We start from the raw sequence: 24358 nt of genomic DNA, 5'->3' as shown, positions 1-24358 counted from the left end.
ATCATTTTGCACCTTGTATCTGGCCCTCTCTGAAACGCTTCACTTCTTTTCCTGCTCCCGCGAAAACAATCGAAAGAAGGTCTGACCGCAAAATTAGGGAACACTTTTTTTTAGCTATCCTAGCTAACATGATTTTTGTGTGGGTCTTACCTTTAAATGCTTCTTTAAATTATGTATCGGGTCCTTGGAAAAACGTGATCGCGTCCAAGTGTTTTAACTGCCCCATCCTTCAATAACAGTTCTTTGGCAAAGCTTGAATCGTATTATGACTGGTATGATATGAGCCAAACATAATCCACTCTAAAATACATGCACAAACAACTAAGAATAGCGCAGATGGGCGAAAGAACACGAGGCAGCAGCTGAATGACAGACAGCTTCTCTTCAGAGTTGTAACTTGACACTGCATCTTGAGATATGTATCAAGTGGTCAAAGAAGTCTGTCTGTGCATGCTTATGTGAAAAACATTTTAATCCAACAGTTGAATCCTGTGTAAATCCACTTTGGATGAATCTCCCATGGCAGGCCCATCTCTCTTCACCTGTGTGACTGACTTAGAACCACTGGGCGTGGCCAAGGGTGCAACGGAAAAATAGGCGTTACATATGCAGATATATTTGGTCCTTGTGACGTCACAAGTTACACTAATTCCAAACTAGACGTTTTTTAAGCTTGGTTTAAATAAATGCTCTTTTTCTATTAAGGAGGAATTTTAAGTTCTGAAATTTACAGTATGTTTTTATAGTACAATGACCTCTTATATGTCAAAAGATCAAGGAAAATTTGATTCTTCATGTCATGACCCCTTTAACACATTCATGGTCATTATTTTTTTCATTATTGTGATCGATTCATTATTAGTGCATGCATTGTTAGAATGTTATAACTAACTCTTTTCAGCTGTCACCAAGCCCTCTTTTTATCACTCCTCCCCTCCAACCACATGTCATATAGATGCTGCTTATCGTGATCCATCGCATGTTTATTTCGGAAATACTTCATATTATAAAAAAAAAAATATCAAAAATATGTCACATTGTGGAAATAAAATGGGTTGAAAACGCAATTTCATGTTGACTTAATCCAAACTCTGACATTAGTAAATGCTTGTACAATATTCTGCTGCTTTGAACTTATAATTTGGCATGATTCCCAGACTTTAAAGAGGTGGAATATTGCTGATTATTGGTAATAATGTGAACTTTGATCTTCGTAGGGTTCCGGCCAAGCACTTTGTAAAGAAAAATGATCCAAAAGAAGAAGCACTGGCCATTCTCAAAGCTCAAGGACCTGTTTCTCAGCAGAAGGTAAATGATATTGGCTTAGTTGACAAGCCATAATGTAGTGGTCATATAATTTCAAATGACTTTCTTTCTTACGTGAAACATAAATGCTGGCAAAAAAAATAGGGACAGGCAGCCTCAGTCACCATTCACTTTAATTGCATCACTTTCAATTTGAGATTACTGGGGTCTTTTAATCAGAAGAAACATCTCAGAAACACGAGACTTAAGCAAAAACTGCATTTGATCTAATTTATGCCTTGAAGAATCTATTGAAAGATTTTTGTTTCCCATGTTCTTTAACTGTTCTTTCTGCCCCAGAAACAAAGGGATGTTATGCCTCCTCCACCCCCTCCACCCCCTGAGTCCTCCACCCGTGGCCCTCGCACCATCTCCAACAATATGAAACAAAAGCAGCTCTCATTAGCTGATCTCTTTGGCTCACAGCGATCACAGGCTCCGCCTCCACATCAAGACCACTCCCCCTCTCCACCATCTAGCATCCCTGACCCTCCACCAATGGCTGCACCCGGAATAAGTAAGTGCTCCACATTCTGAGAGCTCATGAATAGGTCAGGTATATTATATATGGATCATTCCTATTTTGCAGGAGATTTTCATGTTCTAATGTATTGGATGAAATGTTAAAACTACAGTAGTCACATACTTTTTATTCTTATTTCATGTTCTTAATTTGTTTTAAAAAAAATCTTTTTTCTCTATAATTTTTTGTAAAGTACTTACATTTACATTTATGCATTTGGCAGACGCTTTTATCCAAAGGGACTTACAGTGCAATTATTACAGGGACAATCCCCCTGGAACAACCTGGAGTTAAGTGCCTTGCTCAAGGACACAATGGTGGTGGCCGTGGGGTTAGAACCAGTGACAATCTGATTAACAGCCCTGTGCTTTAGCCACTACGCCACCACCACTCCATACCTACTTAAAATTGCCATTGTGTATGAAATGTGCTATATAAACAAACTTGCCTTACCTTACAGTATTTAAAGATTTCATATCAGTTAAAGTTAATTTTTTACAATACAAAAATTAAGTAAACTTGAACTTTGAATTCTGTGATATTTTGCGGTATTAGTCAGTTTGTCTCAGGGAATAAAAATGAAATGTTTTTAATTTCGGTTTGTTTTGAGCAGAAACAGTATTTTTCCATACTGGTTCCAGCGTTACGCAGCCTCCTTTCCAATTAGTAACCGGTTGGAATGAAATTAAAGGATGGTTAATAAGGTTGCACATTTTTTGGGCAACAGGAAGCTGTGTAATTTTGAAAATTTACTGTAATAAACCATTTAGACTTTGATTCATGAAAACATTATCAGAACAAATTAACCAGTTACTAACCAGTTACCAACATTTAAAAATGTCTTTTCACTCTGGAACTTTTGAAAGGGACTTCATTTTCGTTCCTTGGAACGTTTTCAGTCCCTGGTTTGTCTCACTCTAAAATGTCTCTGTTTGATAAAATTACAGAAATAGTATCAATTTCAATATGATATTATCTGAATAACTTCATAGACTCTTTTTGAATTACAACACTGAATGAATTACAACACAAACATATTATTATTATTATTATTTTGACGTTACAGAGTTGAAAAGGTACTGCAAAACAGGAAATATCCATATCCAAATTTGAGGCAAGCTGTGCAACATTGCATCTAAAACTTAAATGTTGCAAAACTCAATGTGAAGTTGTTCCATTTGCTGTATAATCATCAACACTGATCTGACTTTCAAACCCTCTATGTGTCTCTAAAGATCAGTTTAGCAGAATGGCAGAGGAGGAGAGTGTTCGCTCCCAGATGCATCGATTCTCAGCCAGTGTGCACTTTTCCTACTCAAGTATGCCTGGCAAACTCTTCCTGCGCAAGGAGGTAAGAACTTTACATGATTGATGACTCAGTCCAGTTATCATGACCCCTTCTGTACTGGTTAAATCTCTCTGTATTTGTGTTCTCTTGTGCCCAGGTTTTCTATCCCAGAGAAAAATTCAACCACCCATACATCCTTAATTTACTCTGTGAGCAGGTCAGTAGAAAACTTTGTTGCTTGTTTGGCTTCCACTGGGTTTGGGATGCTGGTGTGCTGTTGTCCCCACCAGGCTTCTTAAAGGAATAATTCACCAACAAATGAAAATTCGAATTGTTTACTCACTTTCATGCCATCCCAGATGTGTATGATATTCTTTCTTCTGCCGAACACAAACAAAGATTATCTCAGCTTTGTAGGTCCTTTCAATGCAAGTTAATGGTGGCCAGACCTTTTGAAAGTCCAAAAATGTTAAAAAAAGCCAGCATAAAAGTAACCATATGACTCCACATGTCTTCTGAAGCGATGCAACAGCTTTGGGTGAGAAACAGATCAATATTTAAGTTATGTTTTTATTATAAATCTCCATTCACTTGCATTGTATGGACCTACGGAGCTGAGATAATCTTCTAAAAATCTTCGTTTTTGTTCTGCAGAAGAAAGACAGTCAAAAAAATCTGGGATGGCATGAGGGTGAGTATATGATTAGAGAATTAAAATTTTTGGGTGAACTATCCCTTTAACCAGCTTCACCAGGAAGACCATGATGGTTGACTTGTATTGTTTAATGATGATCAGCAAGGCTATGCTGGTCCACCAGCTAGAACAGCACTAACCAGCATTAACCATCGGGACCAGCGTGGAAATTGCTGGTCTAAGATGGTCTTTTTAGCCAGATCCTGGGGACCAAAAAAACCCTTTCTCATATCATGAGAAGATATAAATTTTTGTTCTATACCCACATTTTTTGTAATTTACAAACACATAATCTACTCTCCTTGTAAACCACAGATAATGAGGGACACTTACTCTGATTCCTGTCTGAGGATTTCACGTGAAGAAAGGCGAAAAATGAAAGACCTGTTGGGTATGATGGAAGTTCCACAATTAGAAACAATTTACCAAAGTCAAATAATAATTCAGATAAACTATGATGGATAATTCACTGGGTTTCTCATCTCAGTTGACATCTTTCTCACCAGCGAGTTTTCACATTGGAGCCAGCATCAGCTCTCTAGAAGATGATGCAATGAAGAAAAGAATCGTCATGGCAGCAAGGGACAACTGGTCCAACTACTTTGCACGTCTCTTTAATGTGAAGGTAAAATAGTTGGTTTTTCCTACATAATGCACACAAACACAAACACACATACACTCCCCTTTCCCACCAATTATTTTCACTAAAATTGGCTCAGCGCTTAAAAATAAGTTCTCTCGAAACTACGAGTAAGGCGCATAAAGGTTTTGTAGTAACATAGTTATGTAATAATTTGGCTCTTAAATCAGTGGGAACCCAGACTAGTTCTGAAAGAGGTTTTCAGATCCCTTGCCCAGCTCTGGCAAGAGTATCAGCACAATTGAGTAAGGGTAACAGATATTTTCTGTGCTTGCAGGTGGGAAATGGAGGAGACGCTCAGATTCTGGGTGTGTCTCATAGAGGAATCAGACTGCTGAAGGTGGCCAGAGCATCAGGCATAAATCCCAAACACCTGAAACTGCTCCACAGCTACAGGTGGGAATATATTTTAGGACATAGAAGTTAAATGCGCCTATTCATCAGTGCTTTATTTATACAATTGTATCATGTTGCAGTTACAGAATGTATAATGATCTGCTTTTTTGTTAAGCTATGCACAGGTGTTGTCAGTGCATGCACAAAGGGCTGGAAAGGTGGTGATCTCTTTGAGTAATGAGGAGTTAGAACTTCACTCACCACAGTCTCTACAGATCGCTGCTGTCATTAATCTCTTCCTCATGGAACTGATCAAGGTGTTCATTTCACCCAGTTATTTTATTCTACACTTACTGTGAGGTCTATAAACTAGTTAACACAATGCATCTTCATCATCAGGATTTTATTGTCTTGTATGTTTTTCTTGTGTGCTTTGTTCCCCTTTTTTGTACCAGAAGATTTCTTTGTATTTGACACAAGTGCCTAATGTAAATATATACTGGTCTTTTGCAGGACTCAGACTATGTGATAGCTGTGAAAAGTTATGTAACTGATGACAGGAGCTTGCTGAGCTTCCAAAGAGGTGATGTCATCAAACTGCTGCAGATGGATGGACTTAAGGATGGTGAGAATGGAACCTGGGAAATCCACTTTAGATTGGGGATCTACTTAAACTTTTCTTTGAAAGCTGCTGTGTGTACTGTATTTGTTGTGCCACTAGTGGTACCAATTATAATTGCAAAAATAACTAGGTACATTTTTTAAAGAAAATTTTAGTAATGCATGTCCATATAAAACTCGCCACCACAAGGTTGGAGTCTAAACCAAGTCAAAAAAGCCCACCCCCATTTCTCTGTGATAATCTGGGTAAAATAAATGGCCAGTGACCCCATGTGTTCAGAATCTAAACACTGTCAATGTAAGCATTTGGGATTTTGTCCCATTTTTTTATTTTTTGGCTACTGTTGGAACAAATTGATAGTACTGCCCCAAACTCATTCTATTGGTTGAGCCAGAAGTTGATATGTCGGACCTCTAAACCAAACCGCCTTCAATTTGTCTGTTTAGCTAACATGCAGGTTCAAGTATTTTTGGCATTTACAGAGCCTAGGGCTGTCGTGATTTCTTAGGACGTTTATTTCATTGATATCTGTCATGTAGTAGAAACATCTTATGTTTGGTCTTCCAAAAAATTGCCTACCACAGCTTTAAGCAAAAACAAGTGTGAAATGTTGTTTATTGAATTTCACTAATGTAGAAGATTGAGTAGTAAGGCATTAGCCCTAAAAGGTATTTACTGGTGTCATCTCTGTAGGATGGATGTTTGGTTCCACTGGAGGTCGCTCCGGACTCTTCCCAGTGGATGTCACTCAGCCCTGTGCCCCACCAGACTACCACAGCAGCAACCTGGAACGACAGCTTGAAAGGAGAAAGAGTATGAGACTTCCTGGCACCTCTCCCAATATCCCTGCTGTCCGCTCGGTGCCAGCCAGCAAAGAGCACAATGTGGAGGTGATGTCCATCCAGAGGTCTGAATCAGACCATCAGCAGTATCCCATGACTGAGTTTGCCAAGAAATTCTTCACAGATGCCATTGGCAGGTAAGGATCTTTGGAAGTTTCCGTAGGAAATTAAACTTAGAAAATGGAATTTACATGGTGATCATTTGCTGTTAAGTTGCAATTTTGCTTGATTTATTAAAATGTTTAGGCCTATATTACTGTAGGTCTGGATTTGAACCTTGGCCCTCTTGCACAGTAAACGCTGTACCACTAAAACAACATTTAAATAATAAACAACTAAGTTGTTAAGTTTTATTTTTTTTGGACTGCCATTGTGCCCCCTCAAAAAATAAAATGCCCATTTTTTGCAGCTTACTTTCATAATGCCCCTGTCCATCACATAACCATATTTTACATCTTAAAGGAATATTCCAAGTCCAAGTTAAACTCAGTCGACAGCATTTGTGGCATATAGTTGATTAAAACAAAAAATAATTGCGACTCATAACAAATCTATGTTGCATGGAGGCATTTACATTAGAAGTGAATGGGGCCAATTTTTGGAGGGTTTAAAGGCAGAAATGTGAAGTTTGTAATTTTATAAAATAACTTAAATTAATTCTCTGTTAAGAATCTTCTGTATTATTTGAGCTGTAAAGTTAAATTTTTGAAAAAAAATCAATTTTTACAGGCATTTTATATTGTTAAGGTTTTTTGACATTACATATCTACAACCCCCAATTCCGAAAAAGCTGGAACAGTATGAAAAATTCTAATAAAAACAAAAAGGAGTGATATGTAAATTATATTCACCCTTTGCTATATTCAAAGCTCTACAACTACAAATGATATGATGTTTTACCTTGTGAATTTCATTTTTTATTTTTTTAACAGTAATTGTAAATCAGATGATTGCAACACACTCCAAAAATGTTGGGACGGTCGAGTGTTTACCACTGTGAAACATCACCATTTATTCTAATAACATTTATTAAGCATTTGGGCACTGAAGACACAAGATTGTTAAGTTAAAAAAAGTGGAATTTTCCCCCATTCATCCATTATGTAGATCTTTAGCTGCACAATTGTATGGGGTCTTTGTTGCCTTATTGTGCGCTTCATAATGCACCACACATTCTCAAATGGAGATGGTCAGGACTGCAGGCAGGCCAATCTAGCACCCACACTCTCTGCTTATTTGACCAGTATGTGGTTTGATGTTGTCCTGCTGGAAATGCCGGTACCCCCCTGGAAAAGACGGTGCTGGATGGCAGTATAAGCTGCTCCAAATTTGTTTCCATATCTGTCTGCATTAATGGTGCCCTCACAGATGTGAGAGTTAGCCATGCCATGGGCACTGACACACCCCTGGCCTATACAGACCCTGGCTTTTGGACCTGACACTGATAACAGCTTGGATGGTCCTTTTACTCTTGAGTTTTTTAAAAACAATGTCTGAAATGTGGACTCAGCGGACCAAAAAAACACAGTTCCACTGTTCTACTTTCCATCTAAGATGAGACTGAGACCGGATAAGTCGGCAGCGCTTCGGGACAGTGTTGATATATGGATTCTGCTTTACATAGTAAAGTCTTAACTTGCATCAGTGGATTTTTTTTATGACACTGATGTCTTAAAGTGCATTCAGAAGTGGTTTTCATCTTGCCCTTTACACACCGAGATTTGACCAGATTCCTTGAATTTTTTTAATATATTGTGCACTGTAGAGGGTGAAATGCCCCAAATCCTTCCAATTTGTCTTTGAGGAACATTGTTCTCAAAGTGCTGGATTATTTGCTGAAGCATCTGTTGGCAAATTGACAACTCTCAAATGATCCTTGCTCTTGAGAGACTAGGATGTTTTTGGAGGCTCCTTGTATACTGTGACACGATTGTCTCACCTGTTTAACATCTCCTGTTCCACATCGCCTTGTTATTTAGGGGCGGCTGTGGCTCAGTTGGTAGAACAGGTTGGCCACTAATCGCAGGGTTGGTGGCACGGCCCACACGACTACACATGCCGGTGTCCTTGGGCAAGACACTGAACCCCAGGCTGCTCCCAATGGCAGGCTAGCACCTTATATAGCAGCTCTGCCGCCATTGGTGTATGAATGTGTGTGTGAATGGGTGAATGAGACGCAGTGTAAAGTGCTTTGAATACCGTTAAGGCTTAAAAAGGCACTATATAAGTGCAGACCATTTACCATTATTTTAACTCGTCATATTGTTATTAGACTTAAATTGCCCCTGTCTCAACGTTTTTGGAGTGTGTTGCAATCATCTGATTTGAAATTACTGTACATAAAAAAAAACTATGAAATTCACAAGGTAAAACATCATATAATGTTTAGTTGTACTTTTTTTCAATATAGCAAATGGTGAAAATAATGTACAAATCACTATGTTTTATTAGCATTTTTCATACTGTCCCAACTTTTTTGGAATTGAGGTTGTACAAGTCATGGCAATAAGGTTGTAAAATTAGCTATAAGAAAAGTTAGGAAGCGATTCTGCCACACTAAAATCATGTTAACATGCATATTGTTTATGTTAAGTGGCTATACTTTTAAATTAGTCATTGATTGGGCCCATTCACTTCCATTGTAAGTGGAACCCAGATCTTTGCTTTTTTTTAAGAAAAGGAGGGCAAGTCAAAATAAACATTTTTGTTAATCAATATTATGCCATAAATGCTGTTGATTGAGCTTAACTTGTATTAACCCAGAATATTCCTTTACAATGCGTCACGTCAACTCAGACCACAACTGGTGTGATTGGTCCATTTTTTTATCCAAATACCATCCCCCAGGATGACAAAAAAGATCTGAGGTTGTGTTGCATTTTCTTCAGGATTATTTTAAAATCATATCACTTTGTATTTGAACTCGGGAGTATTGTTTTAATCGAAAATATATTTTTTTATTTTATATTCCGCTTATGTTTCATGAAGTTACAAGTGAAAACGTAACAAAACTACACACCTGTTTACAACTAATAAACTCTACAAGCTTTTTTCTTGGGGCTTTTACTCGATATCTATTTTGTATGTGAGTGACACAATATTTGTTGTATTCTACTCGAGAACTTTTCGATCTGTAAGATGTATTGACCAAATATTTGACAGTATGGTTTACAGTAAATAATCTTTTTTATTTGTTATGAAAAGGGAACACTTCAATTTGTCAGACAATTAAAAAGCACCTGTTAAGGGTTAGTTATTTTGCCCATATGCATTGTAAAGTCCAGCTTCCTAGCATTAAAATGACACCCATATTGTATTGGTCAAGTGAGTAGATTAAAGTAGGTCAAGTTATTAATTAATTTGCGGGATTTTTGTTTTTTTTGTCAGTGCTGAGTATCAAAGTATGCCAAAATATTTATTATTATTTGAGTAACTAAGAGCAAGCGTACAGCATATGCCAGATTTATTTTCTCTCTGCAAGGCAGGCAGCATGCATAGTAAATATTATGTACCTAAATCTCAACATATGCTATAATAATTTAATAAATACATTTAAATCTTGGAATTAATTTTTTTAAATGTATAAAATGTATAATTATTTTGGAAACGGAGACATTTTCTCTCAATACTTCAGCATTTTGGCAGTGTGCTCGCAGAACAATACAGACACACCAATGCAGAACTATAAATGTAAAGCCTACAGCATACAGTAGGTTTGACGAGGAAGTATAAACTGACCTTTACAGTACATTCCAAAATGCAATGAATTTTTATCTCTGTCTTTCTCATTTTCACAGACCAAATATGAAAGACCATCCTAATGGTGAGAATGAGATGGTGGAATACACTCCGGTATGCATGAAGCTCTTAGTAATAACATTGTTGTTGTGGTTTTAATAGTTTGTTAAATGTGTTTGTTTATTGTATTTACCTTTATTAGAATCCCCTTCAAGAATCCCTTATCCTTTTCTCAGATAAAGAGCTTAATCTTCTGGGTGCTCAGAATTTCATGGGTAAGTAAACTAATGTACCCCAACATAAACCGGTTGTGCAGTGGGTCAAGCTACAAGTTAATCATAATTTAAGTAATTAATACTGTCAACTGCAGTCAGGTTAAGTTAGTAGCATCGATACTTTGTTTAGCTATATCTACCATCACGGTGGTACATGCGTACACTACAACAACATACATGAAAGCATGTCTTTTTGCAAAAAGTATTTTACACACCTGTGTATTGTGTTCTTCGTGTAGTTTTGATGCAGTTTATGTTAGATCAGCCTCTGAAGAAAAATCAGACAGAGGGCGACTGTGTTAGACACATTCTACAGGTGAGGTTTCCTTTTAAATCTACACAATTTCCATTTGAGAGGTATTGTGTGTTTTTCCATCAGTAACATAACTTGTTTGGTTTAGCTTGGAAAAGAGAAAGAGTTCCTCAGAGATGAGATCTACTGCCAAGTCGTCAAGCAGACCACCAAAAACCCAGTCAAGTGAGTTTCTGAATATGTAAGAGGGAGAACAGGCTCCTTTCCGCATCTGTATATGTATTTTAAGACCCCAGAAGACTGTATATTTTTATTGTGTTTAACTGCTAAAGGTTAATTTAGTCAACATTTAGGCGTATACTAGCATATAGAATGTCACAAATCTTTATTGTTCATGTATGCAAGTAAGTGCTTTGTACGTATAAATCAGGGGTGATGTCTACTCTTATGATTCCCATATTCATTTTATGATTCTCTTGATTTGTGTTTGGTGTTTTACTAGGGAGAACTGTACCCGTGGTTGGCGTTTGCTGACTCTAATAACTGGATTCTTCCCCTGTTCTAACACTCTCCTTTCATATTTCACCCGCCACCTGGAGACCATCATCCGGGATGCCAACCACCCTTTCCAGGGTACAGTATTGACCTCCAACAGCTTACAGAGTATTCATAGTGCAAATTGGCTAAAATTACCCTATACATCAGGTGTTCGATATGAGCCAAATTTAGAACAAATTCGATTTTTGCACTAGAACCTACTGAGAAAGTACATAAAGGAATAGCTCTGTTTTGTTCATAGTGTAAATGTGTGTGTCTCTTTGTGTGGATTTGTGTTTAGATCTGGCAAATGTGTGTGAAAAGAATCTCAGACTATCACTAAATTTTGGAGGACGCAGGCATATCCCCTCCCATTCAGAGATGGATGCAATCTTGGTGAGTGGAAAGGAAATTGATTATAATAAGAATTGAAAGAAATCATCATATGATCAAATTTAAAATACATTCTTTATGCCAACTCATCAATATACATAGTTGAATCTATTTAGTTTAAAAGTATGTATTCTAAAAAATGCAAGAATTCAAACAAGAGGTCAACCATCTGTCTTGTCATGGAAGTCGTTGCATTTTCAAATTACACAAGAATCAGCGAGAATGGTGAACACATTACAAAACATTTCACTATTGACAAATCCCTGACGACTCTGCCTGGACTCCAAATTACGTTTCACAACAGAGTACATGCGAGAAGTGATACGAGATCCGAAAACAAATTAATGATCATATGTTATGCATTTCAGAATATGATGTGTATGCTTTTAATCACCTAAAGGAATCATGTATTTTATTGGTTACAATATGAATAAGTGCCTCCTACTGAAAAATCTACCTATTTGCTTACCTGGAGTTTCTCTCCCAACTCTTCTCTTTCTCCACCCGGTTGTGGTACAGTTCAGAGGAAACATCAAATATGCACTGGTGCTCCAGCCAATGTTCCACTAATTTTTCCTCCATTTCTTCCAGCCTTGCTAGTTGATGTTCTGTTGCAGGTACATCAAGACTCCCACTGAAACTTCCCATGCCCCATTTCTTGCTCTCTCATTGGCTGTAGGTCAACGCTGCAGTTGTATTCAGTCAAAACACATTTCACATTGCACGATTTGGAATCGCAGACAGGTCCAGATATTTAACATTATAGATATCTCGCTGACATCAGCGACACGTCGGCGCTTCTCTCAGATCGCATCTTTGATAATTCATACATTGCGTTCGTCACTCACGGGAGTGAGCTCTGATTTGCCTAGGAGTTCGGGCTTTTGTAGGCAATCTCCACAAAACTGTTGGTGAGTGAAAATCGGGACTAAAATCGTGTAGTGTTAACTCAGCATAAGGTATTGGAAAAGGCTGATAACTGATTAATCGGCCTATTGTTTTTAAAATCTATATATAGAATCTTAAAAAACATGACGGCCACATACATGGAGGCTACAAGACTCCAAAATGAAAAGAAATCGGAGATGTAGTTTATTGTTTAATCCTAGAATAATTAGAAAAAGATTTGGTGCATAAAGTAGGATATTTAACTACATTAACAAGCTCAAAACACACAGGGACTCTTATTTTAAAATGTTTGAGACTTGGCTCCATTATAATACTCTGTATTTAAAGCACGTAAGTATTCACAGCCTTTGCCATGACACTCAAAGTTGAGCTCAGGTGCATCCTGTTTCCACTGGTCATCCTTGAGATGTTTCTACAACTTGATTGGAGTCCACCTGTGGTAAATTCAGTTGATTGGACATGATTTGGAAAGGCACACACCTGTTTATATAAGGTCCCACAGTTAACAGTGCATGTCAGAGCACAAACCAAGCCATGAAGGCCAAGGAATTGTCTGTAGACCTACTGAGACAGGATTGTATCAAGGCACAGATCTGGGGAAGGGTACAGAAACATTTCTGCAGCATTGAAGGTCCCAATGAGCACAGTGGCCTCCATCATCCATAAATGGAAGAAGTTTGGAATCACCAGGACTCTTCCTAGAGCTGGCCACCCGGCCAAACTGAGCGATCGGGGGAGAAGAGCCTTAGTCAGGGAGGTGACCAAGAACCTGATGGTCACTCTGACAGAGCTCCAGCGTTTCTCTGTTGAGAGAGGAGAACCTTCCAGAAGAACAACCATCTCTGCAGCACTCCACCAATCAGGCCTGTATGGTAGAGTGGCCAGATGGAAGCCACGTTATGTCTGGGGGAAACCAGGCACTGCTCATCAACTGGCCAATACCATCCCTACAGTGAAGCATGGTGGTGGCAGCATCATGCTGTGGGGATGTTTTTCAGCGGCAGGAACTGGGAGACTAGTCAGGATCGAGGGAAAGATGAATGCAGCAATGTACAGAGACATCCTTGATGAAAACCTGCTCCAGACCTCAGGCTGGGGCGAAGGTTCATCTTCCAACAGGACAATGACCCTACGCACACAGCCAAGATAACAAAGTAGTGGCTACGGGACAGCACTGTGAATGTCCTTGAGTGGCCCAGCCAGAGCCCAGACATGAACCCGATTGAACATCTCTGGAGAGATCTGAAAATGGCTGTGCACCGATGCTCCCCATCCAACCTGATGGAGCTTGAGAGGTCCTGCAATGAAGAATGGGAGGAACTGCCCAAAAATAGATGTGCCAAACTTGTAGCATCATGCTCAAAAAGACTTGAGGCTGTAATTGGTGCCAAAAGTGCTTCAACAAAGTATTGAGTAAAGGCTGTGAATACTTATGTACATGTGATATTTCACCAGATTTCACCAGATAATAATTAAAAATTACTGAGTGCACCTTTAAAGCACTTGGTTATCTAATCAAAATAACAAAATAGTGAGGATAAAAATAGGGATGAATATTGTCAATTTCAAATCCCCACGAGGTGTCAGAGATTGTTTTTATTTAACCTCTAGAGGCTGTTCTTATATTGTACAACCAAGCCGTTTAAACTGTAGAATTCTCCAGTGCACAGAGGAATATGGAGCAATAGAAATAATAATAAAAAACTATCTGTATAGATTTTTGGAGATAACCGATAGTTCCAAAAAGCAACTATCAGCACAGATTAATCTGTAAAACCAATACATCTGTCTACCTCTAATTCATGTGCATTCAGTTTGATTTGATTGTGGAAAAATTTGTATTTCAAGTATTAATAACATTAATTTTCTAATTTACATTAAATATATCCATCGGTTTAAAGACAGAATGTCTTGTTGAGCAGATGAGGTAAAAGCATGTAAAACTGTTTATCTTTGTTGTGATTTCTGATTGGTGTGTAGGCTGGGAGAAACTCTCGTCGACTTCCCATCATGTTGCCAGGTGGAACTGAATTTACCTGCAAGATTCGCAGCTTTAGCGTGAGTGTGGGACACTTTTTATTTACTGTATAATTTTTTACATTTTATTATCACCAAAATTATTTTTTAGAATTGATGATGTGTTATTGAATAAATGTCAAGTTTTTGTTTCCGTGTGTGTGTGTGTGTGTGTGTGTGTGTGTGTGTGTGTGTGTGTTTATATAGGTTGCATTTGAGGTGGAAACAGATATTTGTTCAGAGATGGGTATCATGAATCCAGTAGAGGTGAAGGAATTTTCTATCCATGCCACTAAAAAAGGCGGTAAGAAGCCCATTGTCCCTCTTATAAACACAGACACATGCACTCATATATACAGTACTTACATAAATTCAAAATAAGCATTTATAATGTACATTAAAATGACCTACTTTTTTTAGAAAATATGGTGCGGCCCATTCACTCTGATGAGTATCTGTTCGACTTCTTGTTGGATGATGGCTCGATCTCCCTCTCCTTTCATCGAGTTATCTGGAAACAACCCCTGCACTTCAACAATGATCTTTACATAGAGTTCCACTACCAGCTGGTATAAAAACTTCACGTTTCAGTTTGGAATCCATTTTTATGTGAAATATTAAATTAATATTCCCTTTAACACAATTTATCTGTGTTACAATAATGCATGTCCAAAATAAAAGAATATATGCAATGTTTATAATACAGAATATTCCTTAGCACTGATTTCGTTTTTAGTTGTTTTCCAATTCAGCTTATGTATGTGTTTCAGCTGATGGCTAATTATCTGGAAGGGAAGATGCTGCTGCCTTCCAACAGTCCCACAATTTACCAGCAGGTGGCAGAGTTGACCGTTCTTCAGCACCTCGCCCTCGGGCTGACCCAACCACCCTCAAAGTAAATTTAAATCACTCCAGTACTGTGATTTTGTATCCCCCCCAAAATATTGTATGATATTGTTGACTGAAATTTGACTTATAGTTCACCCAATGTGGGATAGTTAAACCAAAAATGAAAATTCTCTCATAATTTACTCTCCCTCATGCCATCCAAGATGTGTATGACTTACTTTCTTATGCAGAACACAATTTAAGCTTTTAAAAAAATATCTCTTTAGTTTAGTTCTGTAGGTCTATATAATGCAAGTCAATAGTGACCAGAACTTTGAAGCTCCAAAAAACATAAAAATACTCTTTAAATCCATATCTTTAGAATTTTCTTTAGAAGTGATATATTTGGTGTGGGTGAGAAACAGATCGATATTTAAGTATTTTTACTTATCAATCTCTACATTTACATTCTTCTTTTGTTTTTGGCAATTAGCATTCTTTGTGTATATCGCCACCTGCTGGGCAGGGAGGAGAACGTATAGTAAAAAAGACTTAAATATTGATCCGTTTCTCACCCACACCTATCATATCGTTTCTGAAAATATGGCTTTAACCTCTGGAGTCGTATGGATTACTTTTACTTTTACCTTTTGCTGCATGTATGTGACTTTTGCATCTTCAAAGTTCTTGCCACCATTCACTTGCATTGTATGGACCTACAGAGCTGAAATATTCTTCTACAAATCTTTGTTTGTGTTCAGCAGAAAAAAAAAAGTTTTTAGGGTGAACTATCCCTTTAAAAAAATACAATCTCATCCTTATTCATAAAATATTGTTAATCATTACGTTATTTTGATACTCATTGGTAATCCATGTTTTTATAACACCAGCCCTGAGGTAAAACAGTACCTTCCCCGGGTGGATCAGGTCAGTGCCAATGACGAGAGACTTCTTGCGAGCATACGGGCACAGTTTTCTGCCATCGGCCCCCAAAACCATCTTGATGCCAAAGCTGGCTTTCTGAGTGAGTAAACAAATCTGTGTAAATTCTCTCAATTGCATTTTTGGACTTCTGGGTGTTTACACACATACCAGCTACTGATTTTACATCCTTTTCTCTCTCTCTCTCTCTCTCTCTCTCTGAACTTCTCTCCATATTTTCTAAACATACTCTTTTTTTTTTTTTTTTTTTATTACATTTTTGTTATTTAACAGAAATTGTTATTTCGCTGCCACTATTTGGAATGAATATATTCACTGCTCAGAAAGTAAGCCATCGCATCTGCCCCTCTCCCTCCTTGATCGCTGTCAACCATGAAGTTATTTTGGTCCTGGATCCTAAAACACAGGTACAGCAACCTTGGCCTGACACCTAAGACAATATAGTGATATTCAGTGTGGTTATAGGCTTAAATTCATTTCAGTGTTTTAGCATTTTATCATATGATGTTTTAACCATCATTATGTGGTGTTGTAAGTGATCAACGACCACAACACTAAACTTTTACAAACTGCTATTACAGAACATATGCTTGAAAATGGCTCTGGAAGATGTGCAGTCCTTGCGCTCAATCCGCCCCAAAAAAGACAAGCTGCCAACAGTCGAGGTGAACTTTGGCAACCCAACCAGTCTCAAGACTGTCAGCTTCAGTCTAAAGCAGGTACTTATTTACACGCAGGTCTTGAATATTCACATGCAGAATTCTCAAGCAAAATTTTATTTTAATCAATGACATTTTTGATAGAGGTTGCTTATATTTATTTGGTTCGCTTTTCTCACCCAGGCAAAGCAGTTTTGCCATACCGTTGCTGTTATTATGGAGGAGGTGGTAAAACCCACTGCCTACAGCAACTTATCAAGTCGGACTGGAACCCCTAATTAAACAATCTACATATGCAACTTAATATTATCACATTATTCAATCATCAATTCAGATGCTCCAAAAATGTTTCCTACCATACAACGTGATCAATTTTGTATTTTGATCAAATTTTTGAAAAGTTTACATATGATCAATTCTAATGATTTAAAAATGTTTTAATTTTAAAATATGTGTATGATTTATTGTCATAATGAATGTATGCCGTCCAATGGGGATGATTTCTATTCTATTTATAAAGTATACCTGCTTTTGAAAATGTTCTGTATATGTGTTATTGTCATGTTTAATTATTTGCCCTCAAATAATAATAATAATAAAAAAACATGAATGACTATGATGTTAAACTATTTAAACTTTATAAATTGTACAATCTATCCTTCTGTGTATTTAGTCATTGTGTTTAAAAATAGCTTATTGTAAATGCATTGAAATATGGGGCTAGAAAAACGGTACAAGAAACGAAAACTGGAACAAAGTCCCTTTCAGTCGTTTTGGATGAAAACGCTATTTTTTAATGCTAGTAACTGGTTCCCTGACAACTCAGTTCACTCGACGTTATGTAGTAACGTAATCCATATGTCTATATGACTCCAGTGGTTAAATCCATATCTTCAGAAACAATATAATAGGTATGGTTGAGAAACAGATTTTTTACTATCATTCTCCACTTTCACATTCTTTTGTTTTTGGCGATCAGCATTCTTTGTGCATATCGCCACCTACTGGGCAGGGGGGAGAATTTATAGTAAAAAAGGACTTAAATATTGATCCGTTTCTCACCCACACCTATCATATCGCTTCTGAAGATATAGATTTAACCACTGGAGTTGGATGCATGAGAGTGAGTAAATTGTGAGAGAATTTGCATTTGTATTCGCATCCCTTTAAAAAAATACTGTCTCATCCTTATTCATAAAGCATTGTTGATCATTTAGTTATTTTGATACTCATTGGTAATCCAGGTCAGTGGCAATGACGAAAGACTTCTTGCCACAATACGGGCACAGTTTTCTGCCATTGGCCCCCATAGCCATCTTCAGAGGCGTTTCCAGCATTGAAGGACATCCGGGGCTTAGCCCAGACAATTTTATTTTCACACTAGCAAATCTGTAGTCCAAAGCTGGTGAGAGGGTATTCTTTGAGTTTTGCTCTTGCTGGGCCTGTTTCTACAGTTCCTAAATCTTCCACTCTAGTTATATCCTCGACTAACTCATCCTCTCTCCTCCCTGAATCATCTGTGATGCAAAAGAACAGATACAGCACATAACTTATTGCAAAACAGCTTCAAACAACTAATTCATCAAGTGCTACATATGTCAAATTATAGACCAATACCACTGAAGAAAATGTATTTGGAAGAGCAGATCAGTGGGATTGCCCTAAGATCTATCATGATTCTTGAATTTTCATGTACATTAACATAAAGTCATCACAAAAGAGTTATATTATAGTGAGTAAAGTGAGGTAAAAAAATATTGAATATAAATAATTTATATTTTTTGACATAAATAGTCAAAATGATGTATAAGATCCTAAGTTAAAGCAATACATGAATGACTTTAGTCTAAGTTCATTGACACACTATGGCATCGAACTGTATATAATTCTCATCATCTCTATGAGAATAATTCATCTGTCAAAATCCTTTCATTAGGATCATTGGGATAAACAATGTTTCACTTTTAACTTTCTCTAAAGTAAAGTGACTTATTAATTGTTACCAGTTTCCATGCCTGATTCTGGCACAGCTGCTGCTCCTCAGTCTGTTGCTCATCTTTGCTACACTCTACAAAACCATTTAATCAAATCAAAGTGTATATTTACTACAAACTAATATCACAAAACCAGTCACACATACATTTTATGCTAATGCTTATTGGTTATCCTTAGCGAAAACAACACCTGATAAACAAGAAAAGTAAACTCTGAACAGGACTCGAACCGCGGTCTCCGGCGTGAGAAGCAAATGCGCTAACGAGGAGCTACCAAAAGTGCATTAACCTGTTATGGCAGTCGGTAGTCTATCTCTTGAGGTTTAGCCTACTGTGGGTGAAAGCCAGCTAGATGATGATCTTTAGACTTTAAGGACAAAAACAAATGTGAATTCTTACCCACTGACTTCTTTAGGAAAAATCCCCAAAGCCTCATTTGCTTCATTTTTGCTGTCTTTCCTGCTAATTGCCGTTAACTAGCCACTAAGTAACATTAGTTGATGTCAAGGACTGTTCAAGCTCCTCCTCTACCTGCTGCATATTCAACAGAGAGGAAGAAACGGAGTCGCCCATAGGCTACCGACAGCAAAGGAACTTATTCTATAGGCTAGATTATGCCTATGTTTATTTTTACAGGCTGTATGCAGTATGTGCAAAGCCAAAGCACAATGAAATAAGGCAACTTATGATTTCGGGGTTTACATAGGCTTTTGTCTGGTTTCATATTTGTCAGTCAACTTTTCAAAATACATTCAGGGCTACACTCAAAACATTCGGGGCTAAAGCCCCGGCAAAATCGGCTGCCGCCGCCTCTGGCCACCTTGATGTCAAAGCTCATATTGCCCCATATTACGCAATGTCTCATTCCCTTCGTCTCAGGGAACCGAGGTTACAAACAGTATCTCACAAAAGTGAGTACACCCCTCACATTTTTGTCAATATTTTATTATATCTTTTCATGTGACAACACAGAAGAAATGACACTTTGCTGCAATGTAAAGTAGTGAGTGTACAGCTTGTATAACAGTGTAAATTTGCTGTCCACTCAAAATAACTCAACACACAGACATTCATGTCTAAACCGCTGGCAACAAAAGTGAGTACACCCCTAAGTGAAAATGTCCAAATTGGGACCAAAATGTCAATATTTTTTGTGGCCACCATTATTTTCCAGCGCTGCTTTAACCCTCTTGGGCATGGAATTCACCAGAGCTTCACAGGTTGCCACTGTGGTCACTTCAAGTGACTCACTTGCCAGATAAATTAAAGATCTAATAAAAACGTTCATGATAAATTGTCCCACGGGCAGCAGTTTGCCCTTGTCTGCAATTGAGGGTGCTCTAAGGTTCGTTTGGGGGTTTTGAACTTATGAGAAAAATAAGGTCTGTGGTAAACGTTATTTGACGATGCGTGGACGTTTTGTCCTACACATAAATTACACACTTTAATACCTCAAACGTGAATTTTTAAGCTGCTGTTAGATTTTTTTTCAAAGAAGTATGTAATTCAATACGGCTTAAAAATCTTAATAGTGATACCACGGTACTTTGATATACTTCTGATTGCCTGGTCAAATTTTTTTTCGCTGTTTACACAGTATTAGTGCTGTCACAGAGGCTGGTGATATATCTCAGGACACTTGATTCAGTGATATCTTTCAGGGAGAAGGAACCTTTTCTGCTCACCATTCCCCCCCCCCCCCCCAAATGTATCAATTTGCATTTAATAATGTAAATCACACATACGCCGAACACTTGGAACGCTTCAGCAAAGACCCGCCTTTAGGTCAGACATCTGCAAGCCGATTAACCGCCTCCTCGTACTGACCAATTAGAAAGGTACAAATGAAATAAACCCCACCCTTTTCACAGAACTGTCCAATCAGATTACACTACATCTATCCTGCACGAAAACAACCCGCCCTTCAAATCACTAACATGGCCGTCACCAGGGAGTGAGTCCAAGTATTTTGAGGCGAATATTATTGTTTTTTCTTAAACATTCTTGATGATTGACAGTGAAACTGCTGGAGGTTGATATTGCAAATCTATAACGTAAGTTAACGTTGGGTTGTTGTGTTTTTGGTGTCCGCTTTCACGTAACCAATACGACATCTTAACCCTTAGACCACCTCTGTTAAACCCAACCAGCTGTTTACGTAGATTATTATAAATGTTGTAATGATGTTTAGACATTATTGGTTGTAAATGTAACATATTATTCCAATACTTCGACATACAGCAGGGTTTTATCAATCGCTTGAATGTCTCTGCATGGTCAACACGGAAACGGGAGCTGTCTTGTACGTTATTTAAGATAAATCTAATCATAATAGGGAAATCTGTGGTATAGCACTTTATTATGACAATACTGGCTCTTACTTTCAATCTAAAATTGCTCTAACCAATGACTTGTCAGGTAAAAACCTCTCTGTTGTCGTCTCAAATTTCATATTTTCTGAAGAGAAATGACCTATTTTGGTTTTAAAGTTTAAAACGTTTGTATATGAATCCTTTATTGCTTTACTCCTTTAAAGTCCTTTATACAATCTTATAGTCTTATAACATGTTGTGTGGCATCACCACTCACCGTTTTTCTTATACAGTCACCTTTATAAATCAGTTCAGCCCATCTCCCCTCTTTATATGTGCTGTTTCTAGAATTATGAGATTAAATGTAAATTATTTTGTTATTCTTTTTGGCAATGTTGGTTAATTACATAAAGAGGGGGTTAGCTTTCAGGAGAGTTGATTATGTCTAGCTGTCTCTAAAGAATAATCCAAACTCATTCAGTGATTTGTTTGTCAAAAATAGCTCACTTCCAAGAAAGCCAAAAAGATTAAATGGTTGCTGTACATTTTCTATATTGTTTGTGTTGTCCAAAAGCTGTTTTTGTTTACTCATTTTAGACTTGCAACTTACTACATTTAGACTAACAATTTATCCTGTTTAATTTGAGTCTGTCATTACCTGTTTGTTATGACAACATGAGCGTTTGGAAAGTTTGCTATGACCATGTTTACATACAGAAGAATATTCCTATATTTACTGGAAATGAGACCGCAAGCATATGCCTGCAGGAATTGGAATTATTTTGCATGTAAACATGTGCATGTCCTATTCAACTTTAATTTGAATGGGGTGTAATTAATGAATTCTGAGTGCTAACCCTGTATGCAGTTGTAAAAAGTCAAGCAATAGAACAAACACATTTGTGGTCTGAAGATTTGGTCAGATTTTCTTTTCTTTTTTTGCAATCTTGTGTGCTTTTAGTGGTGTGAATCAGAATTAAGAGGCTTAACACTTATATTTTGTTCCGGTCAAAACAGACCATTTTAACCCCCCCCCCCCCTTTTTCCCCCTAAAAACTGTAGTTTATTTCTTTCTATGACTTTGTTCATGCAGGGGATCTGAACACACTTTTTTTTTTAGATCATTTTCATAAAATTGGTATTATTTCACTTTGTTATACCTGTGGTGTTCCCGGTGTAAAGTGACCAGCCATTGGAAATGAATAGATTACACCACAAAATACAGAAATATTAAGTGTTTAGAAAGCATCCCTATCCTTTAGATGAGCACATATGTGGGTGTGTTTGCACACACAAAATCCTCGGACATGTGCACACACACACACACACACACACACACACACACACACACACACACACACACAATGTGTGTTGAACCCCTTTTGTGCATCGACTTTCCATGTACAATCTTTGAGGAATATTTCAAGATCTACCTATCATATTATGTTGTGTTTGGACTTGTTTGAATCAGGATAGTCTGCTGTAAGTGACATGTCATTGTCTATGTTATATGTATGTTTGAGGAAGTAATAAGGAAAAAGGTGACAAAAAGACTCCTGTTTGTTATGTTTACATGTGTCAGAGGGAATTTTATACTCTAATACTCCAGTTTGACCTCTTGAGTAAAACAAATTTGCTTATTGCATTTTGCTAATTGAGACCTTTCCAACAATATGTAATGCATGGCTATCTCATCTTATTTTATGTTTTTACCTACTACACATTTGAATATTATGAGAACAAAACTGTTCTAATTTGTCAGCAAATTAAAAAGAATTGATTGGATCAGCTATATGCGTTGTACATTCCTGATTCTAAGCTTTAAAATGACACAAATTTTGTTTGGATCAAGCAAGTGATTAATCATTTATTACATTATTATTATTTTTCTCTGCAGGGATTGCCACCCACTAGACTGGTATAAGATCAGTTAACTTAATCCTATCTATTAAATGTTTTTTATATATATATATATATATATATGTAAAAAAAATAATCTTAATTTCTAAAAAAAGAAGTTGGCTAAAACATCTAAACCAATATCTTGGGATAATATATGCAATATGATTTATTAACAGTCTTAGTGGGCCGGTCATGTTTGACCAGGAACACAAATGTGTCGGCACAAACTAACACAACACAAGGGTTAAATGAGTGTGCAAAAATGTAATGGCCAGAACAAGCAAGACTTCAAGTTGAGAATAGCGGGAAAAGAATGTGCTTGACAAATCTTGGTTTGCTCAGAATATTAAGATTATCATGTATTGATGAATATTCCAATAGTAGTAGAACATGTAAACCTCATTTTTGGAATAAAAACATAACCACAAGAACATAGAACTTACTCAGAAAATTATGTATATGTAAACTTGATATGTTTTCTTTTAATTATTGTTTATTGTTTCTTTTAATTATTGGTTTCTCCCCAGTCAGATCCCTTTGAATGTAAGAGAAGCCCCACCCTCCCACTGACTTCAGCTCCCTGGACATCATCAGCTACAGCACTGACTGCCTCATCTAAGACTGGCAGTGCCCGAAGGTGCAGCGACTTGGGGCTGGGGGCCACAGTTGCCTTCCTCTGCCAGCAGGACTGGGATTGGGACAAGCGTTGACCGTGACATCCAGCTCTGTGCATCTCAACAGAGTATGGTGTGAGACCGTGGTTGCCATGGAACTACAGGATAAGAAACAGGTAAGTTGTTTAGATGCTTTTATCTTAAAGCTGAAAGTGTTTTCTAGTCTTGGAGCACTGGCACTGTGTTCAGCAATGGGTCAATATATGCAGGCTACACTTTAAACCTATGTACAATTACTTCTGAATTAGCTATTATTACATGGCTCTGTGGAAAACTTGATTCCAATTGGTCAATTGTGGCATTCTGTGGTAAAATATTTCTGTGTAATGTCCTCTAAATTGAATAATTGATTGTTGTCCCAGGAAAACAAGGACTAGTGTCTGCAGTCTCTTTCTTCTCACATAATAAAATAATTTATGTCCATTTGTTTATTTTTCTGGTAAAAACCTATATACAGTGTCAAGAAAAAGTATGTGAAACATTTGGAATTACCTGCATTTATGTGTAATTTTGTCTTAAAATCTGGTTTGATTATCATTTAAGTTACAATAATAATGACACAAATTATTGTATTGTTCTTGTACATATTGAATTCATCATTCAAACATTCAGTATAGGTTGGGGAAAGTATGAAAACTCCTTGGCTAATGATGTCAACAGAAGCTAATTAGAGCCA

The 24358-nt window shown here is 37.3% G+C and overlaps 2 protein-coding genes across 2 annotated transcripts in view; both read left to right on the top strand.

Moving 5' to 3' along the window:
- LOC127626697 (unconventional myosin-XV-like) overlaps nt 1–17405 on the top strand; it is a 55401-nt gene extending 37996 nt beyond the window's left edge. The window contains exons 41-64 of the mRNA XM_052102672.1: nt 1218–1308; nt 1606–1822; nt 3064–3179; nt 3274–3333; nt 4126–4201; nt 4317–4435; nt 4728–4846; nt 4962–5103; nt 5300–5411; nt 6102–6387; nt 10048–10102; nt 10191–10263; nt 10503–10579; nt 10665–10741; nt 11019–11149; nt 11355–11449; nt 14336–14413; nt 14579–14675; nt 14792–14940; nt 15142–15266; nt 16090–16223; nt 16415–16548; nt 16723–16860; nt 16984–17405. Coding sequence (XP_051958632.1) covers nt 1218–1308; nt 1606–1822; nt 3064–3179; nt 3274–3333; nt 4126–4201; nt 4317–4435; nt 4728–4846; nt 4962–5103; nt 5300–5411; nt 6102–6387; nt 10048–10102; nt 10191–10263; nt 10503–10579; nt 10665–10741; nt 11019–11149; nt 11355–11449; nt 14336–14413; nt 14579–14675; nt 14792–14940; nt 15142–15266; nt 16090–16223; nt 16415–16548; nt 16723–16860; nt 16984–17082 — 2800 coding nt within the window. The 3' untranslated portion in view covers nt 17083–17405. The remainder of the gene's footprint in view (nt 1–1217; nt 1309–1605; nt 1823–3063; nt 3180–3273; nt 3334–4125; nt 4202–4316; nt 4436–4727; nt 4847–4961; nt 5104–5299; nt 5412–6101; nt 6388–10047; nt 10103–10190; nt 10264–10502; nt 10580–10664; nt 10742–11018; nt 11150–11354; nt 11450–14335; nt 14414–14578; nt 14676–14791; nt 14941–15141; nt 15267–16089; nt 16224–16414; nt 16549–16722; nt 16861–16983) is intronic.
- Nucleotides 17406–20710: 3305 nt separating this feature from the next.
- LOC127626833 (transmembrane protein 94-like) overlaps nt 20711–24358 on the top strand; it is a 54166-nt gene continuing 50518 nt past the window's right edge. Inside the window, exons 1-2 of the mRNA XM_052102909.1 lie at nt 20711–20848; nt 23540–23798. Of these exons, the coding sequence (XP_051958869.1) occupies nt 23775–23798 (24 nt within the window). The 5' untranslated portion in view covers nt 20711–20848; nt 23540–23774. The remainder of the gene's footprint in view (nt 20849–23539; nt 23799–24358) is intronic.

Source organism: Xyrauchen texanus, chromosome 33 (genome assembly GCF_025860055.1).
Source record: "Xyrauchen texanus isolate HMW12.3.18 chromosome 33, RBS_HiC_50CHRs, whole genome shotgun sequence".
NCBI lineage: Eukaryota > Metazoa > Chordata > Actinopteri > Cypriniformes > Catostomidae > Xyrauchen > Xyrauchen texanus.
The sequence above is the reverse complement of the archived record's forward strand: the minus strand, read 5'-3'. Positions and strand labels throughout refer to the sequence as shown.